The following is a 17282-nucleotide window of genomic DNA, read 5'->3' as shown; positions in this document are numbered from 1 at the left end:
GACTGGAAAGCTGCTTGCTTTCTTGAGGATGTAAATCTTTTTACATTGGGATATGTCTACCCAGAACCATAAGAGCCTCCAAAATTCCTTATAAATGCTGACTTTTACCTTACACTTCCAGATGGCACAGGGCAGCTGACTGACTGCAGAGCAGAGAGCTACCTTAAATAAGCCATGGGATGAGTTCCAGTGATAATTATATGTCAATATATAAATTAATTTTAATTCATAGAGTGATAAAAGATTTATGTCTTTGGAATATTATGACAAAAAAAATCTAAATTTAATTCTTAAAAACCTCTGCTGTAAAGTATTTGAATATTTCATTATTGTGTTTCATATTTCTTATTCAGATGTATTTCATTACTTTCTGATATCTTTGGAGCAATAAAAAATGGCAACTATACCATCTTTTTCTTGGAAACAGTCTACATTTGTTACTTATTAACACATTATTTGTCACTAAGTTTTCTCATAACTGCTGTGCAGAAGCAACGAAATCACATAATGAGAAAAATATCTATTATTAATGCTGCAAAAAATCTTACGTTATTGATTACATCTTATTTTTTATTCCTAAATCATGGGTGGGAAATGCAACATTTAGCATCTGTATGCAGGTTCCAGACTTCTTTTTGTAGGCCACACAGATTCTCTGGATTATGCTGCCAAAATTAAAGTAGCATTTTGAAGCTATTTTGTAATTTCCACAAATCAACAACATGGGGGAAAGGTGTGAGTTTCAAACATGCACACAATTATCCCTAGAGATTTGAAGTTTTTTAAAAAAAAATTTAAAACCATCAGTGCAAAATGCACATAGAATATTACATTTCATAGGATCAGAGGATCGGAGGTCTTCGAGCTCAACTCCCTTAGGACAGGCATCTAAATTAAACATATTAAACTATATTTCATATGTAGTTATATTAAGAATAACATAATTACACTACACATTGAGTTAAGCATTTTTTGGGGGGATGCATCTATCTGCATATTTCTATGATTTCTCTCAGTAAAAAAAAAAGTTGTCCTAAAGAGGTACTACTCATGGCTGGACTGCTTGTGTGGAAAAATGCCAACACATTAATAATTTGAGCAAACCTGAAATACCTAAGAATTTTGTTGTAGATCCACTTGCCTTGATTTACAAACTGTATGTGAGTGTCAAGGTTCGGATGAAAGGATTATGGTGTTAGCAACTATTTAAAGGAGTAATCTAAAATTACTAGAACTTAATTCTTTCCTTGACCTGCTCCTTTGCAATTCCCACACAAGGCATTAGAGCCAAGCTGAATGCTAATACATATGGAAAGCAATGGACTAGAATAGGAAATGTTAAAAATATTCATACCTTAAGAGTCATTACAAATTTATAGAAGGGAGTTGGATTTATTAATTGTATTTATTTAATCAGGTTTATAGGCCATAGATTAGGATTATTAGATCAGTTCCAGAAACGCAAAGTGAACATAGGCATGAGTCTAAATTTATCATGTACATTAAATTAGTGCAGAAGTTCCACAATAAGGATACCTCTTATGCATATTTAGAGTAGTATGTGAACATTATATGAACGTAATGTATCCTTACTTCATATCTTTCTTTAAAAGGTTGTTTATGAAGTCTTTAGCATCATCTGATATCTCATCAAAAGCTTCATCATCAAAATCCCAGGTGGCTGAGGTAACATTAGCTAAGGTTTCATTGTCATTATCACCCATGAAAGGGGAAAGTCCACTGACTCTGAAATTAAGGATGAAAACAGTGAATGGTAACATTTACTTGAGAGTGTTGATAGCGTCTGAAGGAAAAGGAAACATTATTTTTAAAAGCATGCATGGTTTGCAAATATGTAGATTTAATGATTACATACAAGAAGGCACCACGTTAGAAATAAGTTTTCAAAAGAGTCCAATAGCCTGATAAACCAAATATTTACTATACTAGAAGCAGAACTGATCTCATTCTCAATAAGATCTCAATACTTTAAAACCAAGGAAAAAATAAGGTGGATTTGTTTTTGAAATGCATAGAAGTAGTAAACAAAATAAATAGTTCCATTATTTAGTCATTAGAGGGAGCCAGTAAGCTAGAGGTCTTTTAAAAAGAAAATAAGTGATTTTTGTTTTGTTTTAAAGGAAATTAGTATATTAGTGGAAGGGAGCTTCTGATCCAAAGGCAAAATAAAAATATTAATTTAGAAAATGGAATAAATGCATGCCATTACAAGCAACCCTCATCTGAACAATGTCTATGCAATACTTAAGTTTGTTTCATTTGCAGAATAGTAGTTGTGCTACTCTTAAAAAATATGCAATGCAAATTTAGTTCATCAAATTATTGGTGAAAGTGTGCGCACTTTAAAATTACCATATTTTTCAGAGTATAAGACACCCTCCCCCCCCCCCAAAGTGGGTGGAAATGCCTGTGTTTCTTATACAGTGAATACAGGCCCATTTTTGATCTCCCAAAGCCTCTGTGCTTCCCATTTTTGCCCTCCCTGCAGGCCAAAAATGTGCCCATTTTTTGCCTCTGGAGACCTCCGTGCATCCCGTTTTTGTCCTCCCCGGTGTCCAGGCCAAAAACGGGCACGTTTTTGGCCTGCAGAGGGCCTCTGGAACCTGGAGAGGGCAAAAACAGGACGCGCAGAGGCAATTTTTTTTTCTTATTTTCCTCCTCTAAACCAAGGTGCATCTTATAGTCCAAAAAATACAGTAGATGTGAACATTTTACTGCATGGTTTGACACCCACACCCCCCAATTTCAGTTCTACAGTATACAGTTAACACAAATGCTATTAAACAAAAAGTACTGTGGATTTCACTATTTTATTTTATTTTCAGGAAATCTATTGAAACTGTAGATGAATTACATAGTAACAAACTGTCTCTCCAACATCAGAGGCACAACTGATCATTGCAGAAGGTATTTTCTGTGACCATCTTCAAGTGTAAAAGTTCCCATGCTCTCTCTCCTTCCTTGATTTCTCTTTAAGACTGAGCAGACTTTTGGATCTCCAAGTTGCTATGTTCATTTTAATTGAGATCACTGCTATATTAGCTTATTAATGCATTTTACCTAAGCCATTTTGAGTCATTTCAAGACAGAAAAGCTGGAAAACATGATATAATAACTGCTAAACTTCGTTTCAGAATATGAGTCAAAGAAGGTCCCATCAGTTCACTTTGGATCTGCAAGACCATGGAATAAGATACAAAGAATGAACTTTTCAACTAATTGCCTTGAAAATAATGGTAAGAAAAACAGTATTCCTTAACCAGTTTGGGAAGGAATAGAGTGTTCAGGAATGGAATTTGCTGGCATGCTTCATAGAGTGTCTTCATTTTTTCCACAGATCTCTGTAACCTTGATCTCTGTTACATTCAATAGTGAAACAGTATCTAATAGCAAAACAGAGCAGTATTTGTTTATGGAAACTATTTCCTTTCTGCAGTGTCATTGTCAAAATGAAAATGAACAGCAACCTTTAAGGAAAAAATAATTTGGAGATGAAGGTATGCAGCTACTTAGAGCTAATATTGACCTGCTTATTGGAAAGGTTTCTTCAGCTACTTAGAGCCAGCATCTTCTTCATGTATGGTATGCATAAACCCAGGCATACCTTAAAAGTCTCTGACAATTCTACTTTAACCGGGCAATTAAAAAATGATGTGCGCACCTTTCAATAATGCTAGAATGAAATCAAGGTATCCTTCCTATTAACCCTTATTCTAATTTATACTATCTGAGACTGACTACTCAGCTCCTCCAAGATGGCTTACGGAGAAACTCAAGACCCAAGCAATGGACATATTCCTGGGCTTTCAGCTTGGTACTCTACAGCGGGGGTCTCCAACTTTGGCAACTTTAAGACTTGTGGACTTCAACTCCCAGAGTTCCTCAGCCAGCAAAGCTGGCTGAGGAACTCTGGGAGTTGAAGTCCACAAGTCTTAAAGTTGCCAAAGTTGGAGACCCCTGCTCTACAGAGTTCACAACAGTTGGATGAGAAGGGTCTCAGGAAGTGTGGATAACTTTTCCCTTAGGACACTCTACTCTCATGTCAAAAGATCATTGTGCAAAATGTGCAAATCTATAAAAACTCTTGATATGTGTAAGTTTGTATTAGCTCAGTGCCAACTGAAACTTTACACTACTCTTATTTACCCCAAAATAGTCCTGCTTGGGGGAAATCAGCCTATTTTGGCCCCAAAGTAAAGTATTTCTAATCCTTTACCCTTATCTCTTCCTTTATGTTTTAGGAAATAATTTGTCTTTCCTTCCATAAACTTGCACAACATAAAGGAGTATGTATATGTAACCACACTGTTTGAACTGTGGATTTTTCCCAACTGAAATAGAGTAATGCAGTTTTACGTCTTTTGACTTCCCTTACCTATTTGTTGACCAATAACATTTGCTTCATTATGTTTTATCCTTGTGCTCATAAGCTTTTTTAAGTGTAAGCTACACTAAAAGATAAGCTATTGTTCATATAATGGCTCATTACATGCTAAAGGAACATTTAGATGTGATTTTTCTGCTAGAAAACCCAGAATTGCTTTCCAATGTAGGGTTCTATGGAAACTGTAATCTAAAAATGCTGTTGTGATTTAACAACAAAATATAAATTTCATGCCCCCATGTTCTCATACATTCAGCTTAAGAAACTGCTTTGCAGATAATGATGTAACAAAAGGAAAACTCTAAAGGAAGGATTAAATATTTAAACATGAAACTGTGAATCAGGAAAGAGACATTCTCACATACATGAGAATGAATAAAATAATTTTGTGTAGGGTTAATTATTTATATTGTCTATTGTATCATTTCTCAGCAATCTCACAGTGGTTAAATGACAATTGAACTTTTGTATCCTTGAAGTCAACAGGATTCAGATTTAGTTTAAAGGTAGTTTTAGGCAATTGTAAAATTCAATTAAGACTAACTGGAATAATTTACATATTAGGACTAGGATAACAACACATATCATTCCCTAAGTCTTAAAAGGACATTAACATATTTACAAAACTGTGATCTAATTAAATTCTTATATTCTGGGAAGTTTTGCGTTTAAAGAGCATGAATGTACATTTAAGGGGAAATAATTTCAAATAGAACAGTTCTACTGTATATGGATATGTTTAGATTGGTATGTTTTTGGAAAGTGAGGATCTAGAATGCAAGCAAAAAGAATGAGATATTTTAAATGTCTGAATCAATTAATTACTTACAAGATGTAGCAGATGACTCCTATGCTCCACATGTCAGTAGCATAGCCAATAGGTTCATAATTAATAACTTCTGGAGCCACAAATTCTGGTGTTCCAAAGAGGACCTTCAGAGAACCTGCATTTTCTAAGATTACAGAGAAGGTTAAAATGCTGTGTGTTCAATATAGTGTCTCTGAAATTGCTCTCTGAAGTTAAGCAAATTCTCTCCAAATTTCAGAATTAACATAGAAAAATAATTTTAAGGCAGTCTAGGTAGAATACAAAGGCAATTAGGAATGTGAACCTTGGGTGATTATCCAAATTTACATTAGTACGTACATTCCTCTACTGCTGAACAGTTTTATATGAAGACTGGAAAGTCAAGAAAAGATTCCTTCCCTCTTTCCCTGCCTGCTCTCTCCTTCTCTATACAAAATGCTTCTAATCCATTATATGTACTATTCCTGCACAGTGTGTGAGTATGCATGTGTAAATATATCTACCCACTCAACAATATACTATAATGAATGTGTACGTATTACAGATCAAGAAGCTACAGTTCTTCAGATGTTGTACAAGTCCCATTGTCACTGGTAAGGGCCATGTCGGCTGGATAATGTAAATGGAAATAGAAATTTAAAAAAAATATTGGAAATGCCTCCATCATTCAGTAACGATCCACAATTAGTCACAAGATTCTTATTTCAAAAATAATACTGAATTTCTAAATATGTTAAGTACAACCTCTTACTTGGAGTAGGAGAAAACTAGTCAGCATTCAATGAAGATTCAATGTGAGTGAGAGACCATCTACCAGAGAATTTGGGAGATAATAAGTATGGTGGGACAGTTTCTATAGGAAACAGCATAGAACTGCATCTATTGAGATTCTAATCTATCCCCAATTAATTTCACACATATTAATCCTTCAGTACAGTATGGTCCATCTTATTTCTTTATTAATCTGTTATTTTATTAAAACATATGCCTTTCTAAAAGCCTGTTTCATATTTTTGTTGAAATGCAAGTTGGCACAAGGTTTTGAGTTGAGCACTCAAAAGTTCAAAAAGATGAAATTAATAAGTAATTATCCTATAATCAAAAAGTAGTTTAGGGGCTATTAATAAAATCTGTTCTGACTGGGATCATAAATTCTGCTTCCCTGATTCTCCTTAAAATTATGATGATTTGCCACAGATATTTATTTCAGTTTATGAAATCTATACACCTAGCATTATTGTTTGGAGATCAGTCAAAGCCTATCCAATGACTTTTCTCAAGTTCTAGAATTTATGGATGTAATCATCTTCTGATTGATGACAGAAGGAACTGCATTCATCTGAAGGGTCCACTGTAATGGATCTCTGGCAAGCTATAATGCTAATTAAGCCATACAGAAAATGGGACAAGCCAATTTTGAATTAAATAGTAGTTCCAAGTACCCAGTGGTTGCAATTACTATACATAATAAAAATGCACTGTATCTGACAGTTTTTAAGATAACTTAGAGACTTTACCTAATCTTCGTGCAAGTCCAAAATCAATCAGCTTGATTCTTGTACCAGTTTTGTTGACACACATAATATTTTCAGGTTTCAAGTCCAAATGAACAATGCCTTGTTTATGAATGAATTGTACACCTTCTGAGATCTGTTTCATGTATTTAATGCATTCCCTCTCTGTCAGTTCAAAGTCCTCATCAATGATTCTTTCGAAGAGCTCTCCTCCAGAAACACTAAAGCAATATAACAAAGAGAAAACAGACTGCATGGAAAACACATCCTTTACATGAAGGAAAGTCAGATAACCTAACTCTGATTATTCTGAAGGACTATTCTGAAGGACTAAGGTGGGATGGGCAATAGGAAAAATGTAATGTATCCATGCACAAACATTGTTAGGTATAACATTGACACCAAATATGGTTTGGGTGAATAAATATATAAAACTTAGATATCATGGTTTAAGTGCTTATCACTTTAAGCACAATGCTGCAGGCAATTAGCCGATTAAGGGTGCGGTTAGAAGTTACAATATAAGGAAGCATTAGAAGCTGGAAAGCTTACTGCGACTAACTGTGTGTTACTGCGACTGCCTCTGTGTTACTGTGACTGTGCCTGTGACTGAGATGTTCCTGTCTGCTACTGTTTGCTGATTTACTGCGTAATTCTACTGTTCTACTGTTTGAACTTCTTGCTGAATATCCAGCGTTTGTTCCTCTGGAGAGAGGCACCGGAGGAGGAGAAGATATCTTTATCGGCTGATAAAGATATTGTAAGGACTCTTAACTTGGACTGTAATAGTGAGTCTTACTGGATGGAAATATAGTGAATGACATAATGGACTGAATGACAATGCTTTAAACTCTAAATGGATTAAAAACTATTTAAACTACAAACAGTGTTTGTGTTCAGTGTGTGTATACTCTGGGGCCCTTCCACTCTCGCTTGGCTTCCTGGCTTGACTACTGCTGCAATACTCTGCTAGGGGTTAATCCCCAAACACTAACATTGGTTATGGGCCCAGCAGCATAGTCTAACTAACCAGGATATAGCAGAGAGTTGGTGTGAGTTGCACATTACTGTAAAAACAAACTGTTTTAATTAGTTTAAAATAGTCAAAATATCTGAAGAGTAATGGCACAAGTAAATTTGTCACAACTGTCCATGATATCCAGGCTGGATGGAACAAACTATGTTTCATGGTCAATGAAATGTAGTTTACTTCTACGTAAAGAAGGTTTGTGGGACATTATAGCAAACCCACCAGATGTGAGTAGCTGGGATCCTGCTGATGATGATGATAACGAAAAGTTACAAGACTTTAAACTGAAAAATGAGCAGGCTTTATGCATCATAGGACTGACTCTCTGTGATCAGCAGCTTGTCCATATTCGTGGAGAAGAAAATGCTGCAAACTGCTGGGAGAACCTCAGGAAGATTTATGTTCGGGACAGTGTAGGAGCACATATAAATCTTACACGGAAGCTTTTTCGAACGCATCTTCAGAGGAATGGAGATATGTTAGTTCATTTAAACTGTATGAAGAGCATTTTTCAAGATTTGCAAGAAAAAGAGCTTATATTTAATGAACTGCAACAAGTCTACATAATATTATCTTCATTAGATCAAAGCTATGATGACTATGTGACTTCGTTGGAAGTATTGCCAAAAGAAAGCCTTTCATTAACCGAGATTACAGGCAGTCTACTAGAAGAAGCCAGAAGAAGGCGTGAGCGTGACGAGCTGAGAGAAGATAAGAAAGAAGAGAAATTATCTTCAAAGCTTGAAAGAAACCAGCAAAGCAAATTACAGCACCGGAAGAAGAGAATTTATCTTCGACGGCATACACAATTAAAAAGTGTTTTAATTGTGGAGGCAGAGGACATTTGGCAAGATTCTGCAAAAAGAGAAAAAGCCAGAATATAAAAAAGCCAAAGAAAGCATTTGAACTAGCCACGTTTAGCAACTCTGATGTGAAGAATGATATATGGGTGGTTGACAGTGGCGCATCCCACTGCATCACAAGAGATAAGACAAAATTTATAAAAATGTCTAAAAGCTCTCAACATATATCTCTTGCTAACGGCTGGAATCTTAAAGCGAAAGGAGAAGGTCTTGCACATTGTCCGTGCATAAACCAGGATATAAAAATGTTGTATGTACCGCAACTAAAGTTTAATTTGCTTTCAGTAAGGGTATTAGATAAATTAGGTTATGTAATTACTTTTAAAGATAATAATTGCATAATTGAAAAAGATAACAAAAGGGTAACTGCAGCTTTAAATGGAACATTATATGTCTTAGATAATAGTAAGAAAGGGGAGGCACAAACTGTATTTAATAATATAAAGCCTCATAATGAATGTATCCATTTATTGCATAGGCGTTTGGGGCATGTAAATTTTAAAATGCTAAAACGTACAGTTGAGTTATCTGAAGGAATAAGGTTAAAACCTTGTGATAAATATTTGCGTTGTAATGTTTGCTGTGAAGATAAGAGCAAAGTATTGCCTGCAAATAGGCTAAATGGTTTCAAAACAAAAGAACCTTTAGAAGTAGTATTTGCAGACATAATAGGTCCAAAGAAACCCAGTATGGGGGTGCTAGATATATACTGAGCATTATGGACCATTATTCTAGATATGGGTTTTGCTATTTAATGAAAAGCAAAACTGAAACATATCAACATTTTTCAATTGGCTTAAGTTTGCTGAAAGAAAGTCTAAACGGCAACTGATAACCCTGGTGACAGATAATGGTACTGGAATTTATTAATAACAAATTCCAGAACAGTCTTAAGGTAGCTGGAATAGAGCATAAGAAGTCTGCTCCATACAGGCCAGAACATAACGCTTTTATTGAAAGAAGAGGCCAAACACTACAGGCAATGGTTAGAACAATGTTAAATGATTCTGGGTTACCTGATTCTTTGTGGGGAGGCTACAATGTGTGCTAATAACATATTGAACAACGTTGTTAACACAACAACAGGTGAAATACCATTCACCAGGTGGCATGGCAGGAAACCTGACCTAAGTTACCTGCACACATTTGGTGCACCAGCATGGGTGCATATTCCTGCACAACTCAGAAAAAAAGGGCAACATAGAGCTAAAAGATTTTTCTTCGTTGGTTATCAGGCAAACCATAGGGCATATAGATTTTGGGAGAAAGGCACATCTAAAGTGTTATGTAGTGCTAGTGCCCAATTTCTAGAACATGAAGGATGGGAGAAATTAGAACAGGATGCCAATAAAGATGTAATTATTGAATCCTATAGAAATCCCATTAGTTATCCCTGTAACTTTAAAAATAAAGTAAAGAGTCAAATACAGGATGAAATAGTGCCCATAAAGGAAGAAACAGATTCAATAGCTGAACAGGATGAGGAAGATGAACAGGTAGTAGTTCAACAAAGTCCTCCTGTAAGCCCTGTAATTCCCAGAAGAACTACACGTGTATCTAGACCGCCTGATAGGTACCAGGCTAACACAGTGTGCCAGATTAATCAAGTTCCTAATTCTGTAGAAGAAATTAAAAGGTATCCTACTAAGGAAAAAGAAAGTTGGTATGCAGCAATGAATAAGGAACTGAATTCATTAAGAGATATGAAAGTGTATGAGAATGCCAAATTACCTGTAGGTAAGAAATCCATTGGCTGCAAATGGATTTTTAAGGTAAAAACAGATAAAAATGGTAATTTAATCCATAAGGCAAGGTTAGTAGCCCAAGGTTTTAGGCAGAATGCCAATGACTACGATGAGGTGTTTGCACCTAGTCTTAAGGCAGCAACCTTGAGGGCAGCTTTAGTGTGGGCAGCTAGTAAAAACTATATAGTTAACCATCTAGATGTGGAAACTGCTTACTTGCACGCCCCATTAAAACATACTATTTATATGAAAAACCTGTTGGTATTAAAAGTGAAAATAAGAATAATAATGATTGTTGGTTGTTAAAGAAAAGCCTCTATGGTCTTAAACAATCAGGCTATGAATGGAACCAGTATATTGTAAAGGAACTAGACAATATAGGATTTAAAGCTGGTTTAGCCGATCCATGTTTGTTTAAGAGGGAGACAAATGGGAAAGTATCATTATTATTACTATTCACAGATGACATTGCATTGATTACTGAAACTAATGATGAAGCAAATAAAATAATAGCATCATTAGGAAAGAGAATAAAGATCAAGCAATTAGGGGAGATAAACAAGTATCTCGGTTTGAATATAAAGAAAACACGGAAAGGTTTTAAGATATCTCAGGAAGATAAGATAAGCAAATTGCTAAAAGATTACAAGATGGAGCATTGTAAGCCAGCTAAGACTCCAATGAGTCAGGAGTTTAGCAACACTGATGAACAAAGCCCGGAGTTTGATAAGGTGATTTATCAATCTTTAATTGGTAGTTTGAGTTATATTAGTAATTGGTCTAGACCAGATATTTCGTACTGCGTGAATCAGTTGGCTAGATTCAATTCTGCACCATGTGAAAGACACTGGATTGCAGCTAAGAGGATATTAAGATATCTTAAAAAGACAATGAATTATTCATTGTATTTAGAACCAAAGGGTGATTTAATCCTGAGTGCTTATGCAGATGCTAGCTTTGCATCAGAAAGAGACACTAGAAAGTCGACTTCAGGAACAGCCATAATGCTGGGTAAGACATTAATAGGCTGGAAGTCAATAAGACAACAGCATATAAGTTTGTCTACTATGGAGGCAGAATTTTCCTGTTTATCTCTGTTATGTACAGAATTAATAATGTATAAACAAATGTTAATTGATATAGGTATAACTGTAGATTATCCTATAATTATACATGAAGATAATCAGGCAGCAATTCAAATGGCCACAAATATTGGAGTAAAAAAGGAGCAAGCATACAGATCTAAGATACCTAAACGTGAGACAATCTGTAAGAAGTAAGATGATTCAGCTAGAGTACTGTATGTTGGAGGACAATTTAGCTGATAATTTTACTAAAGCCCAAGGTGCCAGTAAGCACCAGGAGAGTTGTGAAAAATATGGGGTTAGATTGTAAGGTATTATATATTTATTTCACCCAAAAGGGGAGTATGTTAGGTATAACATTGATACCAAATATGGTTTGGGTGAATAAATATATAAAACTTAGATATCATGGTTTAAGTGCTTATCACTTTAAGCACAATGCTGCAGGCAATTAGCCGATTAAGGGTGCGGTTAGAAGTTACAATATAAGGAAGCATTAGAAGCTGGAAAGCTTACTGCGACTAACTGTGTCTTACTGCGACTGCCTCTGTGTTACTGTGACTGTGCCTGTGACTGAGATGTTCCTGTCTGCTACTGTTTGCTGATTTACTGCGTAATTCTACTGTTCTACTGTTTGAACTTCTTGCTGAATATCCAGCGTTTGTTCCTCTGGAGAGAGGCACCGGAGGAGGAGAAGATATCTTTATCGGCTGATAAAGATATTGTAAGGACTCTTAACTTGGACTGTAATAGTGAGTCTTACTGGATGGAAATATAGTGAATGACATAATGGACTGAATGACAATGCTTTAAACTCTAAATGGATTAAAAACTATTTAAACTACAAACAGTGTTTGTGTTCAGTGTGTGTATACTCTGGGGCCCTTCCACTCTCATTTGGCTTCCTGGCTTGACTACTGCTGCAATACTCTGCTAGGGGTTAATCCCCAAACACTAACAAACATTCCTTTGTCCCAACACTTAAACCTTTGAACATCTCAACATCTGTCAATGCAAGACAAAGTGACACTTTCTATTTTGAAGAATAATAGAGTTGGAAGTGAATTTGGAAGTCTTCTAGTCCAGGGGTCCCCAACCACCGGTCCGCGGACCGGTACCGGTCCGTGGAACAAGTCCTACCGGGCCGCTGGTTTGCTGGGCGCCGCCATCTTTTTTGATGAAAAGTGCTTCCGGTGAGCTTTTCCGGGTAGAAAGCTCACCGGAAGCACTTTTTCATCAAAAAGATGGCGGCGCCTAGCGCTTCTGGTGAGCTTTTCTACCCGGAAAAGCTCACCGAGCGCTAGCGCCGCCATCTTTTTGATGAAAAAGTGAGGTCACCGGAAGCACTTTTTCATCAAAAAAAGATGGCGGCGCCCAGCTGACGCCGGTACCGGGCCGCGGCGCCCAGCTGATGCCGGTACCGGGCCGCGGCATAAAAAAGGTTGGGGATCACTGTTCTAGTCCAACCCGCTCCTCAGGCAACAACCCCTCCCCGGCCTATACCATTTCAGACAAATGCTGTCTAATCTCTTCTTTAAAACCTCCAGCATTAGAGCACTAACAACTTCAGAGGCAAGTCGTTCCATTGATGAATTATGCTAACTGCCAGAAAATTTCTCCTTAGTTCTAGGTTGGTTCTCTCTTGATTAGTTTCCATCCACTGCTTCTTGTCTTGCCTTCAGGTTGACCTTTTCTTCTTTCTGGTAGCCCCTTAGATATTGGAACACATTGCAATAGTGAACGAGTACTGTGGTCTCTTCAGGAATTCATACCTTTAATGTTTAGATTTCATTTTGTTCATATGATCCAATATGATGTTAAATACATTTTTTAAAAAGAACATGTTTGGGTAAAACTTTTAGAGAAAAAGATACCAACAAACAAAGACACTAAAAATGAATTAAAACAGTAGAGCAAATTATATACTTTGGGACTAGTATTGTATGTAACCACCTTACGAAAAGGACCATGATTAAATAGATTAGACATAAGTACAAATGGTAAAAATCTGCTTTGTTAAATGGAAATGCTTTATTGAAAACCTACTCACATACACTCTGAATTTCACTGATTTGATGTTTTTATATATATATATATATACATACACACACATGTATATACACACACATACACACACACACACATAAACTATTGAGACAGGAAAAACATTTTCCCCACATATGGTGTTGAATTTAAAACAAAACGACAGCAGTGAAAACTTGGATCTGCAAATCACTTTTGCAAAAAGGAAGAGTTAACAAATCTAGTTAAGTACTATTTACACTAATTTATTTAATATTTATCACTCCTCTCTGTTTTAAAAATATTAAAAGAATCTGACAGCAATTGAACAAGAAATTTGATAGTCAGCAATATAAGACTTTGTATTAGTTATGCTTTAGGTAACAGAAGCAAAGACATTTTGGAGTCCTACTCTGAACTGCTTTATTTATTTATTTTTGTCAATTGCTTACAAGATAATAGGTATAAATAAAAACATAGTTATGAATACATGTAAGAAAAATAAAAAAAAATAAAAGAAACAATAGGACAAGGGACAGTAAGCACGTTGGTGCGCTTATGCACGCCCCCTACAGACCTCTTAGGAAAGGGGTGGCATTTGTGCTCCTGCCTGAACCCAACCCAATTTAGTTGCATAAAGTGGTGCCTGAAGGAAAAACTATGAAGGTTGGAGTAATAAGTGGACAATTTCAGATCGTAAGAAAAGATGAAGACTCATTTGACCAAACAAAGGGTGTGCTACAATGGATGGTAGAGAAAGCAATTCTACTTAAGACAGTCAAACAGAGCAAATTATGTAGATGAAAAGGCTAACAGGGTAAGGGATATGTAAGATATTTAGTATTGCAAGAATTTAGAAACTGCTTTCAGACCCCCACAATAGAAATAGGTTCTGAGTTTGCAAAAATGGGAAAAAAATCAAACTGCTAAACAGGAGATAGGAAGGTGGAACCCAGAAGATGCAGCTTTGTAAAAAGGTGAAGAAACAAGGTAATTGGTGACTGATTCTCCAAGAAAACAAATTTATATCGATTGGAACCATTAAGTATCTGATCATGGATATGATAGATAAATCTCAAAGAGTACTGATAGTTATCCCTTTCTGCTAGTCCAAATGGACACTAGTGATGTTACCAAGAGTAGTTATAACATCATGGACTATGAAGATTTGAAGAGGTTCAGAATAATAGTACTCAACTGATATTCTCATCCATCTTCTCTACCCAGATAACAGAGCCTTAAACAACCAATCAAGAGATAAACAGAAGATTTTTGGTTTCTTGGAACACAGACTGAATTTTTTGGTGATGATTACAGGCGTGAAATGGTTGGTACCTGACCGGACAAATACTATTTGATTAAAGTATGCCAGGTTTAATTAGAGAGACTTGAAACTGAATCCAGGAGGCTGAAGATTAAAATGCTGAAGAAAAATTATCAGGTACAGAACTGTGCAATACAGAAGGATGTTAGGGGGTTGCTTTAATGGGATCAATTAAATCCTTAAATTAAAAAACAAACAGAAGAAATATTGGCTCATAAAAATCATGCTATTTATTTCCCATGTTCGTGAGTCACTAAATCAGTAAGGCAAATAAGGCCTAATATTAATAATAGATCTAGTGCAATGATTCCTGCAATTACAATACACCCACTCTTTGTTTAGCAACTTCTTCATTTAGCACACATTTGCAAATATCGCAACAATAAAAAAACCCATCTGATCAATATGTGCCTGACAAAAATACATTCTAGAATGAGAGTAACACTGGCATAGTTGTATGAGAACTTAATTTGTGTGAGACTGTAATACTATTCGTTCAAAAGGACTGCAAAAACATCTTTTCAGGTTTCTGAACTCTTAAGATACTGTGTCATTATCACTTAGACCATAACGCTTTAAAAGTCAAAATAAAACCGGGGGATTTTCAGGCTTGATACAGCTGGAATGTGCATGGAATTATTAGCATTCTTCAGTCCTCTGATTTCTAAAGCCAGAACATAATTCTCACATTAAAGGTGGGGGGGGGGGGGGAAATGCATTAAAAGCTTGCTAGATTCATATAATCTCAGATGAACTCGAATTATGATGGGATAAATCAAGCTTGAAACGCTATTTTAAGAGCTTTCATTTGCAGGGCCGTCCTTTCTGCTTCTGGGAAATACTAGATTGAACTAAAAGATAAAACAGGAACATACAATTGAATTCAATTCATCCTCCACAGAAGTTGCCTCATTTTGTTCAGTGAGTTCATTCCCCCATAAGCCTGCAAACTATCGAAGTGCTCATGTTGTAAAAACACCTTGGATTGGAACAATCACCATTTATCAGTCTATTTAAAGGGAAGGGAAATAATATTTAATGGTTTAAAAACAGCGGACTATTGTGTTTTGTAGAGCTGAATTAAGTATTCTAAATGGCAAGATGTTACTTAAAGCAGTTACTGCAGTCAAAGCTGAGAAGACAGAGAGTGGCTGTACTGACTGTACTGTTCCAGTGTAATACAGCAGCTTACTATTAGTCTGCTTTGGGACCTAGGAAGAACTTAAGGGGAAATGTGTCATTAAAAATAATAAACAAGTTCAGGATTGTTAGGTAAGAAAATAAAGATTATAAAAACTTTGACACTGCTATTAGTCCTACTACAGTCAACTTTTTACTTACATTTCCAATACCATGACAATGTTAGCTTTCTCTTCAAAAGCATCCACCAACTGGACAAGTTTTGGATGGTGCAGACAGTTCATTATGCTGATTTCTTGCCTTATGTTTTCTTTATCCTTAGCTGAATACGCTTTAAAAAATTTTCCTGCCCAAACTTTTCCACCTTTTTTCTCAACAAGCCGGAAAACTTGTCCAAATTTACCTCTGAAAAATATAGAAAAAAAATCCCAATGAAATGAAAATATGTAACACAGGAAAACATGCTTTCTGGATGCCCCAGATTCTAGGGTTTAAGATGATTAATGTGGTTCTTATGCTCAGTTGACAGGTATTAGCCAGAATCAGCATGCTTGAATTCACAGGCAGACATGAAAAGGCAAGAGTTATCGGAATGTGGAAACTGCCCTACAACAGTTCTGATTTTTTTGTACTTGCCTATATAGCACACTTTTTTTTACAATAACTAGCAACAGCCCTTGCAATACTTAATATCAGATATCTTAAAATTAGCACACCAAGTATTGAACTTGGAGACCTTAATGTGCAAAGCACAGACTTTTCTGTTAAGCAACACAATAATTAATCTAGTAATAAAAGGATTAAAATGTAATTGGAATATGTAGGAAATTTCCCGATTACAAAAGATGTGGAGAAACAAAAAAAGTCCTTTGATCATTGAATATTCTGAGTAAACCAGAGGGGAGGAATCCTAAACAATTTCTTTGTGAATTCTCTACCATGATCTTGAAATCTAGCAGATTTGCCCTTCTACAGAGAATTGACTTTTCAGAAAGAATGGAGTTGCAAATCTGATAAAATGGATTAGATTTCAACAATAGGATGCATGTCAGAATATAGATGGGTGCCAACCAAGGAGATCCATTTGGACCCACTAAATCTTTCCTTTCTCTATGAATGATGAACAGTTTTTCACAATAGCTGTTTATACATTCTCTTTAATTTAAGGGAAGAGAGATTGTAACTATATTATGGCAATAGAACTACTTATCTTAGGGTAGTATTTAAAAGTTTGCAGAGTACTTGGAGAGTTCTTGAGACAAAGAATAAGAGCCAATGTCAGGGACCTGTTTCATCTTGTCATGTTTGTCACTGGGCTAAGTCTGTTCCTGGAAAGTCAACCAACT

The 17282-nt window shown here is 35.9% G+C and overlaps 1 protein-coding gene across 7 annotated transcripts in view; it reads right to left on the bottom strand.

Moving 5' to 3' along the window:
* The window catches only part of MYLK (myosin light chain kinase), a 197074-nt gene that overhangs the window by 6971 nt on the left and 172821 nt on the right, over positions 1-17282 (bottom strand). For all 7 annotated transcript variants that reach the window (XM_087950208.1, XM_087950207.1, XM_087950213.1 and 4 more), the window contains 4 exons: positions 16138-16341; positions 6731-6948; positions 5235-5358; positions 1594-1746 (listed from right to left, as the gene is read on the bottom strand). In XM_087950208.1, the coding sequence (XP_087806334.1) occupies positions 1594-1746; positions 5235-5358; positions 6731-6948; positions 16138-16341 (699 nt within the window). The remainder of the gene's footprint in view (positions 1-1593; positions 1747-5234; positions 5359-6730; positions 6949-16137; positions 16342-17282) is intronic.

Source organism: Notechis scutatus, chromosome 1 (assembly GCF_049901735.1).
Source record: "Notechis scutatus isolate UNSWTSFEM ecotype Mainland chromosome 1, rNotScu1.2, whole genome shotgun sequence".
In the NCBI taxonomy this organism is placed as follows: Eukaryota; Metazoa; Chordata; class Lepidosauria; order Squamata; family Elapidae; genus Notechis; species Notechis scutatus.
This window is presented reverse-complemented; position numbering and strand designations above follow the sequence as displayed.